Below are 12,549 nucleotides of genomic sequence, written 5' to 3' on the forward strand. Positions count from 1 at the left end.
CCAAAAGAGTCCAACTGCCGATTTCGCGATATTCGGGCCGAATACGACGAATTCTTGCCAGCAAACGCTTCATGACGCCCAAGTAAAACTCTCCAGTGACTGTCTGGCCGGGCTGAACAAATTCTTTGTGGATAATTCCTTTTGAATCGTAAAAACAAATCAGCATCACCTTAACTTTTGACTTCACCAAGCGACTTTTTTGGGTGTTCCTTCATCCGGCGCTCTCCATTCAGCACTTTGCCGCTTTGTTTCGGGCTCATATTCAAAACACCACGTCTCGTCACCAGTTACAATCGATTTCAAGAAGTTTCGATCCTGCCGAGCACTTTTAACGATGTCTTTGCAATGCGCAATTCGATCAACTTTTTGGTCTTCGGTGAGTTTGTGTGGTACAAACCGCGAATTAACCTTCTTAAGGCCCAAAACTTCGGTCGAAATGCGGTATGCGGTTGTTTGAGGAATGCCTAATTCCATTTCAATAACTTTCACCGACGATTTTTTGTTATGTTTGATGAATTCACGCACTTTTTCGATGTTTTCTTCCGATAATCCGGTTCTGGGACGGCCTGATCTTTCGTCATCATCCAGCGTCTGTCTACCCGATTTGAATCGCCTGAACCACTCGTAAACTTGCGTACGGGATAGACACTCATCACCACATGCATTTTGTAGCATTTGGTGCGTTTCACTAAAAGTTTTACCCAGTTTAACACAAAACTCAATTGCAGCTCGTTGTTTGAAACTCATTTTCCGACCGATGTACACAACACACTGACAGTTGAAACGCAATAACTTTGTTGCCGTGCATCCAAATGTCATGACATTTATACCAGTTGTCAATGAGGGACTACGCCATCTACCGGTAAAATATTACAACAGATGGCACTAGTGGTACTATTTGTTTTCAAAAGTTCGGTTTCTTTTGGAATGGAGGGTGTAGATCAATACTTATTGAAAGCAGAAATTATAGTTGATTTGAACCATTGTAGGTTGTAGTAGAGTTAATAATAGAGATTAAATATATTCTTACGAAGCAGAAAACCGGATCTCACTACATATTGCCGTTTTCGATCTATGGTGATCAAAGGTCAAACCAGAAAAGGTTTATTTAAATCACTTCCGGTTTGGGTAGGTGGTTTTAATGACAAATAAAATTCCTTACTCTTGACTATATTTTGACCAAATTTGATGACGATCCATCAAGCAGTTCTTTAGTTTTTCCTTTTACTTTTTATTTCTTTTTTTTTCACACACGTGCACACACGGGTATGGTAAATATATAAAGGAGTAGGTAAACCAAATTCTAGTTATTCAAAAACCAAACAAGGAAAACTTGGTTTTTGCCACCCCTGCATACAATTAATCCATTCTAACCACAAAAGCGTCGCACTGTCTGTTTTCTATGATAAATAATATAAAATGAAATGAAACCTATCCTTCCAGAAAACAAAAGATAGGTAAATAAGAAACATTTAGACTTTTCTTCGTTGTATAGTTTTGAGTGGCAGAGAGGTGAAAGCTACTGCTTGGAAGAAGAATCCATCCGTTTCAAGAAAAGAAAAAGATGTAGAAAAGCAATCGGAAACATATGTTCAATACTGAGGTTTCAAAGATCATTATCTTTGTTCTACCAAGTATTTTGTTGACACTTGAGTCACTCCAGTTTCCATCGAAAAGGCAAATTCAGGTAGTTGCCGTCTGGGGCGGGGAGTGGTAAGGGAAACTGCTCAAGGCGTAAATGATTATGAAAATGGAGGGATAGACATGAGTTTCGTTGTTCAAATTGCCACAATGCATCCTTCCCCAGCATGTGTTCTTCAAAGAATTTCACCTGTAGTAATTTGTGAAGTATGAAAGTGGTCTTTTGATCCTTTACCTGCAATAGTGATTACCTAATTACGGAAGTAATTATTACAATTAATCTAAGTCATTAAGTTTAAAATTGAGATAACCACCTCCTTTGTATTGCTCTTTGGTATCCGTATAGAAAATTGCAAGTTTCTAAGTGCAGTATTTTGTAAGATATTTACGAATTAAATTTTACATGTTACCTTATGGAGATTCTGAAGCCTCTGATGATGGGTAGACACCCCCTTAATGTAATTCTCACTAAATATACATGTATGTACAGAATATTTCAGAGTGCGATGTTCAACAAAGAAAACAAAATGCAGGCATTAATTGCAAGAGCACTCGGTACATTATTTTCAACTTTTTGAAAAGCATGTCTAAGTATTGATAAATTACACTATTTTCTTATAACAAAAGAATTAACTAAAAAAATTCTACAGTACCATTAATTCAACAAGAACAAATGTATAATTTTGAAGCTAATTGATGTTAAAAATTAATGTTGTAAAGAAATATATTTTGTGTAAGTTTTTGTGAATTCTTTGATTATTTTATTCACTTATTTATTAGGTATTCAATCAAATTTATGTGAAACAATTCAAATACTACAATATTATGATCAATGTGTTATGCTTCATAACACTATAGGTTATAAAAAAAATATGATTATAAAGAAATTTGACTATTTTTTTAAACAAACCAAGTTTACACTAATTAATTGTTATTTAACTCCATACTTTTGTTTCCGTTATCTTCTGTCCTCTTTCTCCCTTCTGCCAATCCCAAATGGAAATGTTATGATCAGGAGCTTCATCAACAGCGCACAAAAGAGAGCCTCCATCCTGCGATACAAATACACACCGAAAAATATGTCAAGAATATTTATGAAGTTAGAAATATCAGTTCTTTACATTAGTTAAAACACTAATTGAGAAATTCATATTTTAAAACAAAGCTTAACTCATTTTACATGCATATTAAAGAAATTCTGCAAAGAATATATTATTACACAATTTAGTGATGTTGGTCTATACGCTTAGGAATAATTTTGATTAGGTATATTGCTCCTGATTTTGAGAAATTTTTTCACTGATGCCAATTCAGTTGGGCAACTAATGAAATCAGTGTAAGCATTAAAAAAAATATCGTCTGCAAACACAATATTGGCAGAAAAATTAAAACACTAACACAAGCAGTCGAGCATTATCAAATAGGATTGATAATGAAATTGTTAACGTTCCGAAAGTGACAATTAAGCTCAACATAAATTTACATATTCCACATTATATTAAAACAAAACTAAGTTAACTAAATAAAATAAATATTCGTGGCAGCAGTACATTTAACAAAAATCTTTTAAACTAATTGTAAGTGAATGCCAAACGGAGGCGAAAATAATATCAGAAGCACAATTAGGTAGGGCATTTCAACGCGGTCTTTTATATTATATTATATTATTTATATATATATATATATATATATATATATATATATATATATATATATATATATATATATATATATATAGTGATCAAAAGTATCCGGACATCTGGCTGAAAATGATTTAAGTTCGTGGCGCCCTCCATCGGTACTGCTGGAATTCAATATAGTGTTGGCCCACCCTTAGCCTTGATGACAGTTTCCACTCTCGCGGGCATACTTTCAATCGGTGCTGGAAGATTTCTTGGGGAATGGCAGCCCATTTTTCAAGGAGTACTGAACTGAGGAGAGGTATCGATGTAGGTCGGTGAGGCCTGGCACGAAGTCGGCGATCCAAAACATCCCAAAGGTGTTCTATAGGATTCAAGTCAGGACTCTGTGTAAGCCAGTCCATTACAGGGATGTTATGGTCGTGTAACCACTCCGCCACAGGCCGTGCAGTATGAACAGGTGCTTGATCGTATTGAAAGATGCAATCGCCATCCCTGAATTGCTCTTCAACACTGGGAAGCAAGAAGGTGCTTAAAACATCAATGTAGGCCTGCACTGTAAAAGTGCCACGCAAAACAACAAGGGGTGCAAGCCCCTCCAAGAAAAACACGACCACACTATAACACCACCATCTCCGAATTTTACTGTTGGCACTACACACGCTGACATATGACGTTCACCGGGCATTCGCCATACCCACACCCTGCCATCGGATCGCCACATTGTGTACCGTGATTCGTCACTCCACACAACGTCTTTCCACTGTTCAATCGTCCAATGTTTATGCTCCTTACACCAAGCGAGGCGTCGTTTGGCATTTAACTGCGTGATGTATGGCTTATGAGCAGCCGCTCGACCATGAAATCCAAGTTTTCTCACCTCACGCCTAATTGTCATAGTACTTGGAATGGATCCTGATGCAGTCTGGAATTCCTGTGTGATGGTCTGAATAGATGTCTGCCTATTACACTTTACGACCCTCTTTAATTGTTGGCGGTCTCGTGTCAGTCAACAAACGAGGTCGGCCTGTACGCTTTTGTGCTGTACGTGTCCCTTCACGTTTCCACTTCACTATCACATTAGACACAGTAGATCTAGGGATGTTTAGGAGTGTGGAAATCTCACGTACAGACTTCTGACACCCAGTCACCTGACCACGTTCGAAGTCTGAGTTTCACGGAGCGCCCCATTCTGCTTTCTCACGATGTCTAATGACTACTGAGGTCGCTGATAATGAGTACTTGGCAGTAGATGGCAGCACAATGCACCTAATATGAAAAACGTATGTTTTGGGGGTGTCCGGATACTTTTGATTACATAGTGTATATAAATGTAAATGACAAACAGACTTACAGCGCGTGAAAATGAAATGCAGCATATGGATCTTTCGAATTCTCCAATTCCAATAACATGGAGTGTATGTAGACTCACTGAATTCCATATTCTAATATGAGGCTGAAAGCAAAATAAAACTTCGATAAATTTTGACACAAAGAGAACTTTGTTTTTAAAAACTACAAGTATGAAAACATACTATACAGAAAAAAGTATGAACACAATATTAAAAAAAATAGAAATTTGTTTCTAAAAAATATATATATATAACATGCTACACTATTTTCAAAAATTGCTAAAATAAGTTAGAAAACTGCGAATATATTTTCATCAATGTATATAATATATATATCTTACATATTTATTTGAAACAAATAGAGGAAAAATAATTTTCTGTCGAGATGAGATTAAAAATATTTATATTATTTACATTTTGGATAATTACACTACAAAAAGAAAATTTTGTACTAAGCCTTTGTGCGTATTACTGTGAAATTGATATGTTAGTGAAAATACATTTTCAGAAAATTTCATAGAATATAGTTTACCTAAGTGTTCATTTATTAAATAGTTGTTCTTTTCTATGAATAATCAAAAATGCCGTACTCCCACAGTTTTTAAAGGATTCTCAAAAGTTTAACGCACAATTAATCAATGCTCACTGTAAAGAGCACGAAGAATAACCAATTACTTATGGCTTGGAAGCCTCAGCATGTCAAATTCAATTTATATCGCTCTCAGGAAGATACTGCATGATGAATATGCTAAGATTTTATGGGTAGAACTGAAGCAAAAATTGTCAGTTGACTTAAGCAGGGCTCCCCTACCTTAGTTTAATTTACCGTTAATCATTGAACACAATTTGTGACTAATTTTCGCTTGCTTTAGATTTTGTATGTGATAATTACTTATCAAAAGATAGTAACAATATCACACACCAAGAACTGGTTTGTTTTGAATTTAGATGGCGACTGATAGCTTAACGTGGAATCCGAAACACCTCCCCCCGTGAATCGAAACCCGGGACTCTCGCACAGGGGTAGGACTGTCTAATAATACGTGACAAAAGAATCTCGAGCCAGGTATTGTTTTTCTTTTGACGAGTAGAGAGGTGAGTGATAGATTCTTATAATGTACATCCCGAATCATCTTTAGCACGGGTCTTGTTACTTTTACTGACGTCCTCTTTGGATGTGATTTTCTTAGGGATAGTTGTGGAGGAGGCTGCTGTGCATAACAATTATAACATTGACAAGAGACCCAATCACACAACACTAACTAACTAACTAACTCTATGGCCTATGCAGGGTGTCTACTGGAATACCAGAAAGTAAATTCATGACTTTTTCATGACCTTTTTGTTCAAATTTTCATGACCATGGCGATAAAAATTTACCATTAGTAATAATAAACCCCTACCATCAGTGGTGCATCGGAACTATGCGGGTTGCTAGTCTTAAATATCATTTATTGTGAATCTTAAAGAAAGAATTTAAAATTCTGCCGCCTTGTGCTCGAGCACAGAATAGCACTTACCTAAATACAGGCCTGCTCTTACCAGTGAATCAACTGTATTTGAAGTTTTAATTCTGAGTATAATTATCCATCTAGCAGAAATTTGTCTAAAATTAAGCACTCAGAGAACTGCCCAAAGACAAAAATTACGAAAGAAATTCGTTTTAAAAAAATAGATCATCAAATTTAAAATCTGCAAACTCAAACGAATAATATTATTTGCATAAGTCTAAAGGCCCAAAAATACACAATTTACATTTCTTAGAAGTAAAGAAATAGCAGAACAGAAAGTTGGACAGTAAAAAGTTGTTACTATATTACAGAGACTAGAAGATGAAATGAGGAGCAGCTAGGAAGACAGTAAAGTACCAGTTAGCCAGCACTAACTGGTGGGGGAAATTCTCACAATTACTGACCTGATACAACTGTTTCAGTACATGCAGTATGAGGTATAAAAGTATGAAGTATAAAAATATACTCTGAGATTTCAGATTTTCATGACCAGTTGGGTAAATAAAGGACTTTTTCATGACTTTCATGACCACTAAGCAAAATATATGACTTTTTCATGACTTTCATGACCAGTAGACACCCTGCTATGGAACCCGGAGGTTCAGTGCCGCGTTCACAAAAGCTCTCCACTGACTTCTATCCTTAGCTAATTGGATCCAGTTTCTACTTTGTATTCCTATCTCTGCGAGATCCATCTTAATATTATCCTCCCATCTGCGCCTAGGTCTTCCTAATGGTCGTTTTCCTATGGGTCTACCAGTCAAGACTTTGAAAGCGTTTCTACTTTCTTCCATTCTAGCTACATGACCTGCCCACCTAAGCCTCCTAGACTTGACGACCCTAACAATGTTGGGTAAACCGTATAAACTATGTAGTTCCTCGTTATGAAGCTTCCGCCATTCCCCATTCTCGTTCCTCTTAGGTCCGAATATTCTTCTCAGGATCCTGTTCTCAAATACTTTCAGTCTATGTTCTTCCCTCAGAGTAAGCGACCATGTTTCGCAACCATACAGAACAACAGGCATGATTATCGTTTTATATATTTTAAGCTTCAAATTCCTCGACAGAATTCGCGACAAGAGATTTTGAACCGAATAGTAACACGAATTCCCTGCTTTTAGTCGACATTTAATTTCTTCGTGAATATGATTTTCGTCTGTTAATATTGATCCTAAATATTTGAAAGTATCCACTTTATCAAAAGTATTATTTAATATTTTAACGCCTCCACAATTTGCCGTATTACGGTCCCGACGCACTTCCATGTATTTAGTTTTCTCTGCATTTATTTCTAAACCCATGTCCCTGCAAGCGTTTAATAATATCTCTGCATTTATTTCTACTGTTCTCCTATCATCCCCTATTAAATTTACATCATCAGCATATGCCATAACCTGGTGAATGCCGTTCAACTCTAGGCCCTGGTTGCTATCTTTGATTTTCCTTATGGCGTAAACACACAACACTATTGTTCCGATATTGTTTTAGTATGCGGGAAATGCTAACGCTTGCATGGGTTACAACCCTGACGTGCCCTTCCCTAAAATTACATTTTCGGAGACATTTTGCCCACTACACCTTTCACTCTGCTACAAAACAGCTGACAGACATATGAAAGTACAGTTTTGTTTCTTTGTGAAACCCGGTTTGACAGGTGCCGCCGTCTGAAAGTTCTTCGGATAGAAGCAGATCAGTCTCTGAATCGAACTTATTTTACATGTTCACACACTATGTAACTTGTTCTGACAAAAAAGCTGAAGAAATCCCTTGAATTCTTAATTTTGACGAATACTGTATAGGCCAAGTCGCCTGTGTGTGTCTTGGATACATTTAAAATATGCATATTTCTATAACACTGTAAAGTACAGAAGTCTTCTCCGTATGTTTGACCAAATAAGATTCCCTCTCCCGCGTAGAATGAACTCACCTGATCTTGGTCAGATACGTCTGTTAGCAGTGTAGTGTGTGAGCTGAGATTTTTTTTTTTTTCGTTAGGCCAAAAATTCGATTCAAAATGAGCCGCTTTCGGAGTACGTTGAAAACTTGAGTGTGTGTTCGCATTAAGACGAAAATCCCACCAAAACTGAGTCGCTTTAGAGAGGGTTATATCGTAATCGCTTAAGATGCAAAGCTTACTGCTTCAATGATCAGGAAACACGGAAGAGCAAGGGTTGTGACATTACCTTGACTTTAATCAAGGATGTGATTGACAAGTATAAGGATTCCGTGACTTCAGCATTCGATTCTCCAATCAAGAGGACGAGAACGCTCACACAAGCCACCACTAACATGAAGGCGAAACTATGCAGAATGGCCATACAAGAGAATCCTGCGACCCAAAGATAAATGTCGAATCGCCTAAATGTGTCTTTGGGGACCGTTAACCGCATCTTGTACCAACAACTGAATCTAGATAAAGGTATTCAAAGCTAGTTATTATCACCTTACCAATGCCCACCGACGTGAACCAAGTATAACCCTCGGAAGCTGTACGAGCGGAATCTGGCAAACTAAAGACTCATACTGGCTGAGGTGTGGATGTATCTTTCCGATTGCGGCAAACCAGGAGTCTGTACAACCGGAATGTGACAAATCAAAGGACTATACTAGATGAGGTGTGGATTAATCTTTCCAACTGTGGCAAACTAGGAATCATCATGTACAGAGACAAAGGAGCGTACTGTCACACGCTTCATAAAATGGATCCGAGCGTGGAAAGAGGCTTTCTCGAAAGGGTTCATTGATGGTTACCTGCTACTGTCACCGAGGCAAACTGAAGATTCGCAAGGGTAAAGAATTGCAAGTTTAATGGTCTTTCACGGACTTGTCTGCTTAGAGAGATGCAAGGGCTCGAAAAAAGAAAAAAAAAAAAATTTCTGCTTCGCTTTTTTGCCTGGGAAATTTTGGGCTTTTTTCAGAATTCTGCTTTAAATTGATAAAGCAGACTTTGTTTCGCTTCTCTACAGCACAAGAACTCATTTGATTAGTGGTTGATGTAGGTAATAATATAGAACCTCTAAAACAAACCATGAATTTCGAAAAGATTTTTTAAAAATTCTTAACATATTTACATTATGAATTCCAAAGGATTAGCCAATATATATATATAATAATTTTTTTACTTTTTATACACAAAGTAAGTACTTTTTTTAAATACACAAATAACTAGCAAAATTATATGTAGTATTTTTACTTCAAAATATCACACACCCTCTTTTTGAAACAAAAAATAAAACATGAGAGAAATACATTTATATGATAATCTTAAAAGCTGCACATCAAGAGCTTGGTTTAGGGTGGTTCTGTACATCTTGAAATTTTTAAGTTTTAACTTTCATATACATTGTATGAATATTTCGAACAAATTTTTCATTCATTGATCACATACGTAATAATGTTACCACTTATCAGGTGCTTGGAATCTGCAAAATCGGTAAAATTCCGAATTCTATAATACACTGACTGTTCCTTAAGCTTGTTCAGAATCGGGAAAGTACCAAATTTTCTGTTAATGGATCATATGCGTAATAGACTGTTCATCTGATCGTGCGGTTTCCTAGACTAATGACCACCATCACGGTTTACCCGTCCTGAAAGTTTCTGAATTTTTAACGACAGGAATTCAACATATCATTACGAAACTTTAAAAAAAAGCTATGGAATACATTTAAGAAGAGTGGAAAGAATCAATCACTGTTCCAATTCACAAGAAAGGCGACAAAACTGAATGTAATAATTATCGAGGCATTTCTCTAAACATTCTATTAACCCTTCGTTAGTGAGGCACGGTCTCAGATTCCGGGTGTTGGTCATTTGTTGTTTACTTTTTTTTTCGGGACATGTGTCGGAGTTGAACCTCTTAGTATTTTTAGGGCAATAATTGAAATGATCATAATTGTATAGTGATAAAGGTGATGGTAATATAATGCAACCATTTTTAGATTTAATAAGGAGAAAGAATTCATAGGAGAACAAAAGAAAAGAACGGTCTCTGAGACCAGCCTCACTAAAGATGTTCCAGAAATTCACCTCACTTACGAAGGGTTAACAACATTGATTCCATACGCAGATGAAATTATTGGAGATTATCAGTGTGGATTTAGGGAAATCGATCAACTATCGACCAGATATTTACTATTCGATAAATACTCGAAAAGAAATGGGGATATATTAGCCAGTACATCAGCTGTTTATTGGTTTTAAAAAGGCTTACGACTCGGATAGGAGGGAAAATTGTACAACATTCTTACAGAATTCGGAATACCGAAAAAGCTAGTTAGATTAATTAAAATGTGTTTAAATGAACCCCAGAGTAAAGTCAGAGCAGAAAAATTCTTGTCCATGAGCTTCCACGTCGAGAATGGCCTGAAACAAGGAGATGCGTTATCGCCATTATTGTTCAGCTTTGTTCCGGAGTACGCTATAAGGAAAATTAAAGATAGCAACCAGGCCTTAGAGCTGAATTGTATTCACCAGGTTACAGCGTATGCTGATGATGTAAATTTAATAGGGGGTGATAGGAGAACAATAGAAAGAAATGCAGAGTCCTTATTAAACGGTTGCAGCGACATTGGTTTAGAAGTAAATGCAGAGAAAACTAAATACATGGAAGTTCACCGGGATCGTAATATGGCAAATTATGGATGCGTTAAAATATCAAATAATACTTTCGACAAAGTGGATACTTTCAAATATCTGGGATCAATATCACCAGACCAAAATCATATCCACAAAGAAATTAAATGTCGACTGAAATCAGGAAATTCATGTTAATATTCAATTCAAAGTATTTTGTCGTCGCGAATTATGTTGAGGAATTTAAAGCTTAAAATATATAAAACGATAATCATGCCTGTTCTGTATGGTTGTGAAACATGGTCGCTTGCGATGAGGGTTGAACACAGACTGAAAGTATTTGAAAATAAAATCCTGAGAAGAATATTCGAACCCAAGAAAAACGGGAATGAGCGAAATTTCACAACGAAGAACTGTATAATTTATACGGTTTGCCAAACATGATTACGGTCATCAAGTCTAGGAGGCTCAGGTGGGCAGATCACGCAGCCAGAATGGAAGAAGGTAGGAACGCTTTCAAAGTTTTAACTGGAAATCCAATCGGAAAACGTCCATTAGGAAGACTTAGGTGCAGATGGGAGGACAATATTAAAATGGATCTTGCAGAAATAGGAATGCAAAGTAAAAACTGGATCCACTTGGCTAAGAATTGAAGTCAGTGGAGAGTTTTTGTGAACGCGGCATTGAACCTTCGGATTCCATAGGCCATAGCGATAGAGAGAATATATTTAAGTTAAGCACAACTGCACAACAACCATGAGTGTGTGGTTAGCTTTTGCGCTTCTATCGGGAAGTCCGGGATTCAACCCCGCATTCGACCATTTTGACAAAAGTTTTTCTTAATTGTATCTGTGAATGTAGAGATAATGCGTGTACTGTGAGTTCTGGTCGACTTCCTTTCTTATCGTCTTTAATCGTTGTTATTACTAATTACCAGCAGTGACGGATTTGTGAAGGGGGTTAGGGTGGGGATGTTTTACGGGTGAAGCTTGTACACCGAAATTACAGAATTTCTAAAAGAAACGAAATATTTGTTATGCTCTTACTCAAACTTCAAGCTCTTCTCAAATAAAAATTAGGTATTTTTAGAAAAACTAAATATTAAAAAGAAAAAACCCTCCCAAAATACTTTTCTAAATCCGCTACTGATTATCAGTATAAAATGGTCTTCAAGGTTGTATCCAGAAGGTTACTGCTGAATATACAAACAAAACGAAATATTAGTTATGCTTGTACTCATAAACTCCCAAATAAAAATTAGAAAATTTTAGAAAAAAACAAACATTAAGCAGAGAAACACCTCCCAAAATACTTTTATGAATCCGTACTGATTATTTGTATAAAATGGTATTCAAGTTTGTATCCGGAAGATTATTGCTAAATCATTGCACAGCTACAGTATAACAAGAATGTGGAAGTACGCTCTGACGGATATATTGAAAAACAAAAGTTTAACTTATGTGGTAGAAGCTACTAATCTCTAGGAAATGAAACACGGATGACTAAAAAGAAATGATGTAGAAAAGAAAAAAAATGTCGATAATTGAGAAGTTAAAATAAAGTTAAATAGCTTCTAAAATTGCCCTCAAATACTACGTATTTTATGTTTACTTTAATTCATAAAACATGTGTTCCATCCATCATGATGGTGAATTCCAGAGCGAAATATAGCATTTAGGTCATGAAATCTTATTTAACTTTAGATTGTACTATAATAAAGCTATTTAAATAGAAAAATCATGAAAATGAAAAAAGCCAAAATTTCCAAAATTCTCGTTTTTTTCCCAAAAAAGCCGGCTTTTTATGTGCAAAAAACCATCGATTCAAAAA

At 36.2% G+C, this 12,549-nt stretch overlaps 1 protein-coding gene across 10 annotated transcripts in view; it reads right to left on the reverse strand.

Annotated features, from left to right (window-relative positions):
* LOC145695073 (echinoderm microtubule-associated protein-like 2) overlaps positions 1-12,549 on the reverse strand; it is a 438,352-nt gene that overhangs the window by 28,218 nt on the left and 397,585 nt on the right. For all 10 annotated transcript variants that reach the window (XM_081771921.1, XM_081771922.1, XM_081771927.1 and 7 more), the window contains 2 exons: positions 4,636-4,737; positions 2,589-2,693 (listed from right to left, as the gene is read on the reverse strand). In XM_081771921.1, the coding sequence (XP_081628047.1) occupies positions 2,589-2,693; positions 4,636-4,737 (207 nt within the window). The remainder of the gene's footprint in view (positions 1-2,588; positions 2,694-4,635; positions 4,738-12,549) is intronic.

The sequence above is a fragment of the Thermobia domestica genome, chromosome 9 (genome assembly GCF_964235325.1).
Source record: "Thermobia domestica chromosome 9, izTheDome1.hap1.1, whole genome shotgun sequence".
Lineage (NCBI taxonomy): Eukaryota > Metazoa > Arthropoda > Insecta > Zygentoma > Lepismatidae > Thermobia > Thermobia domestica.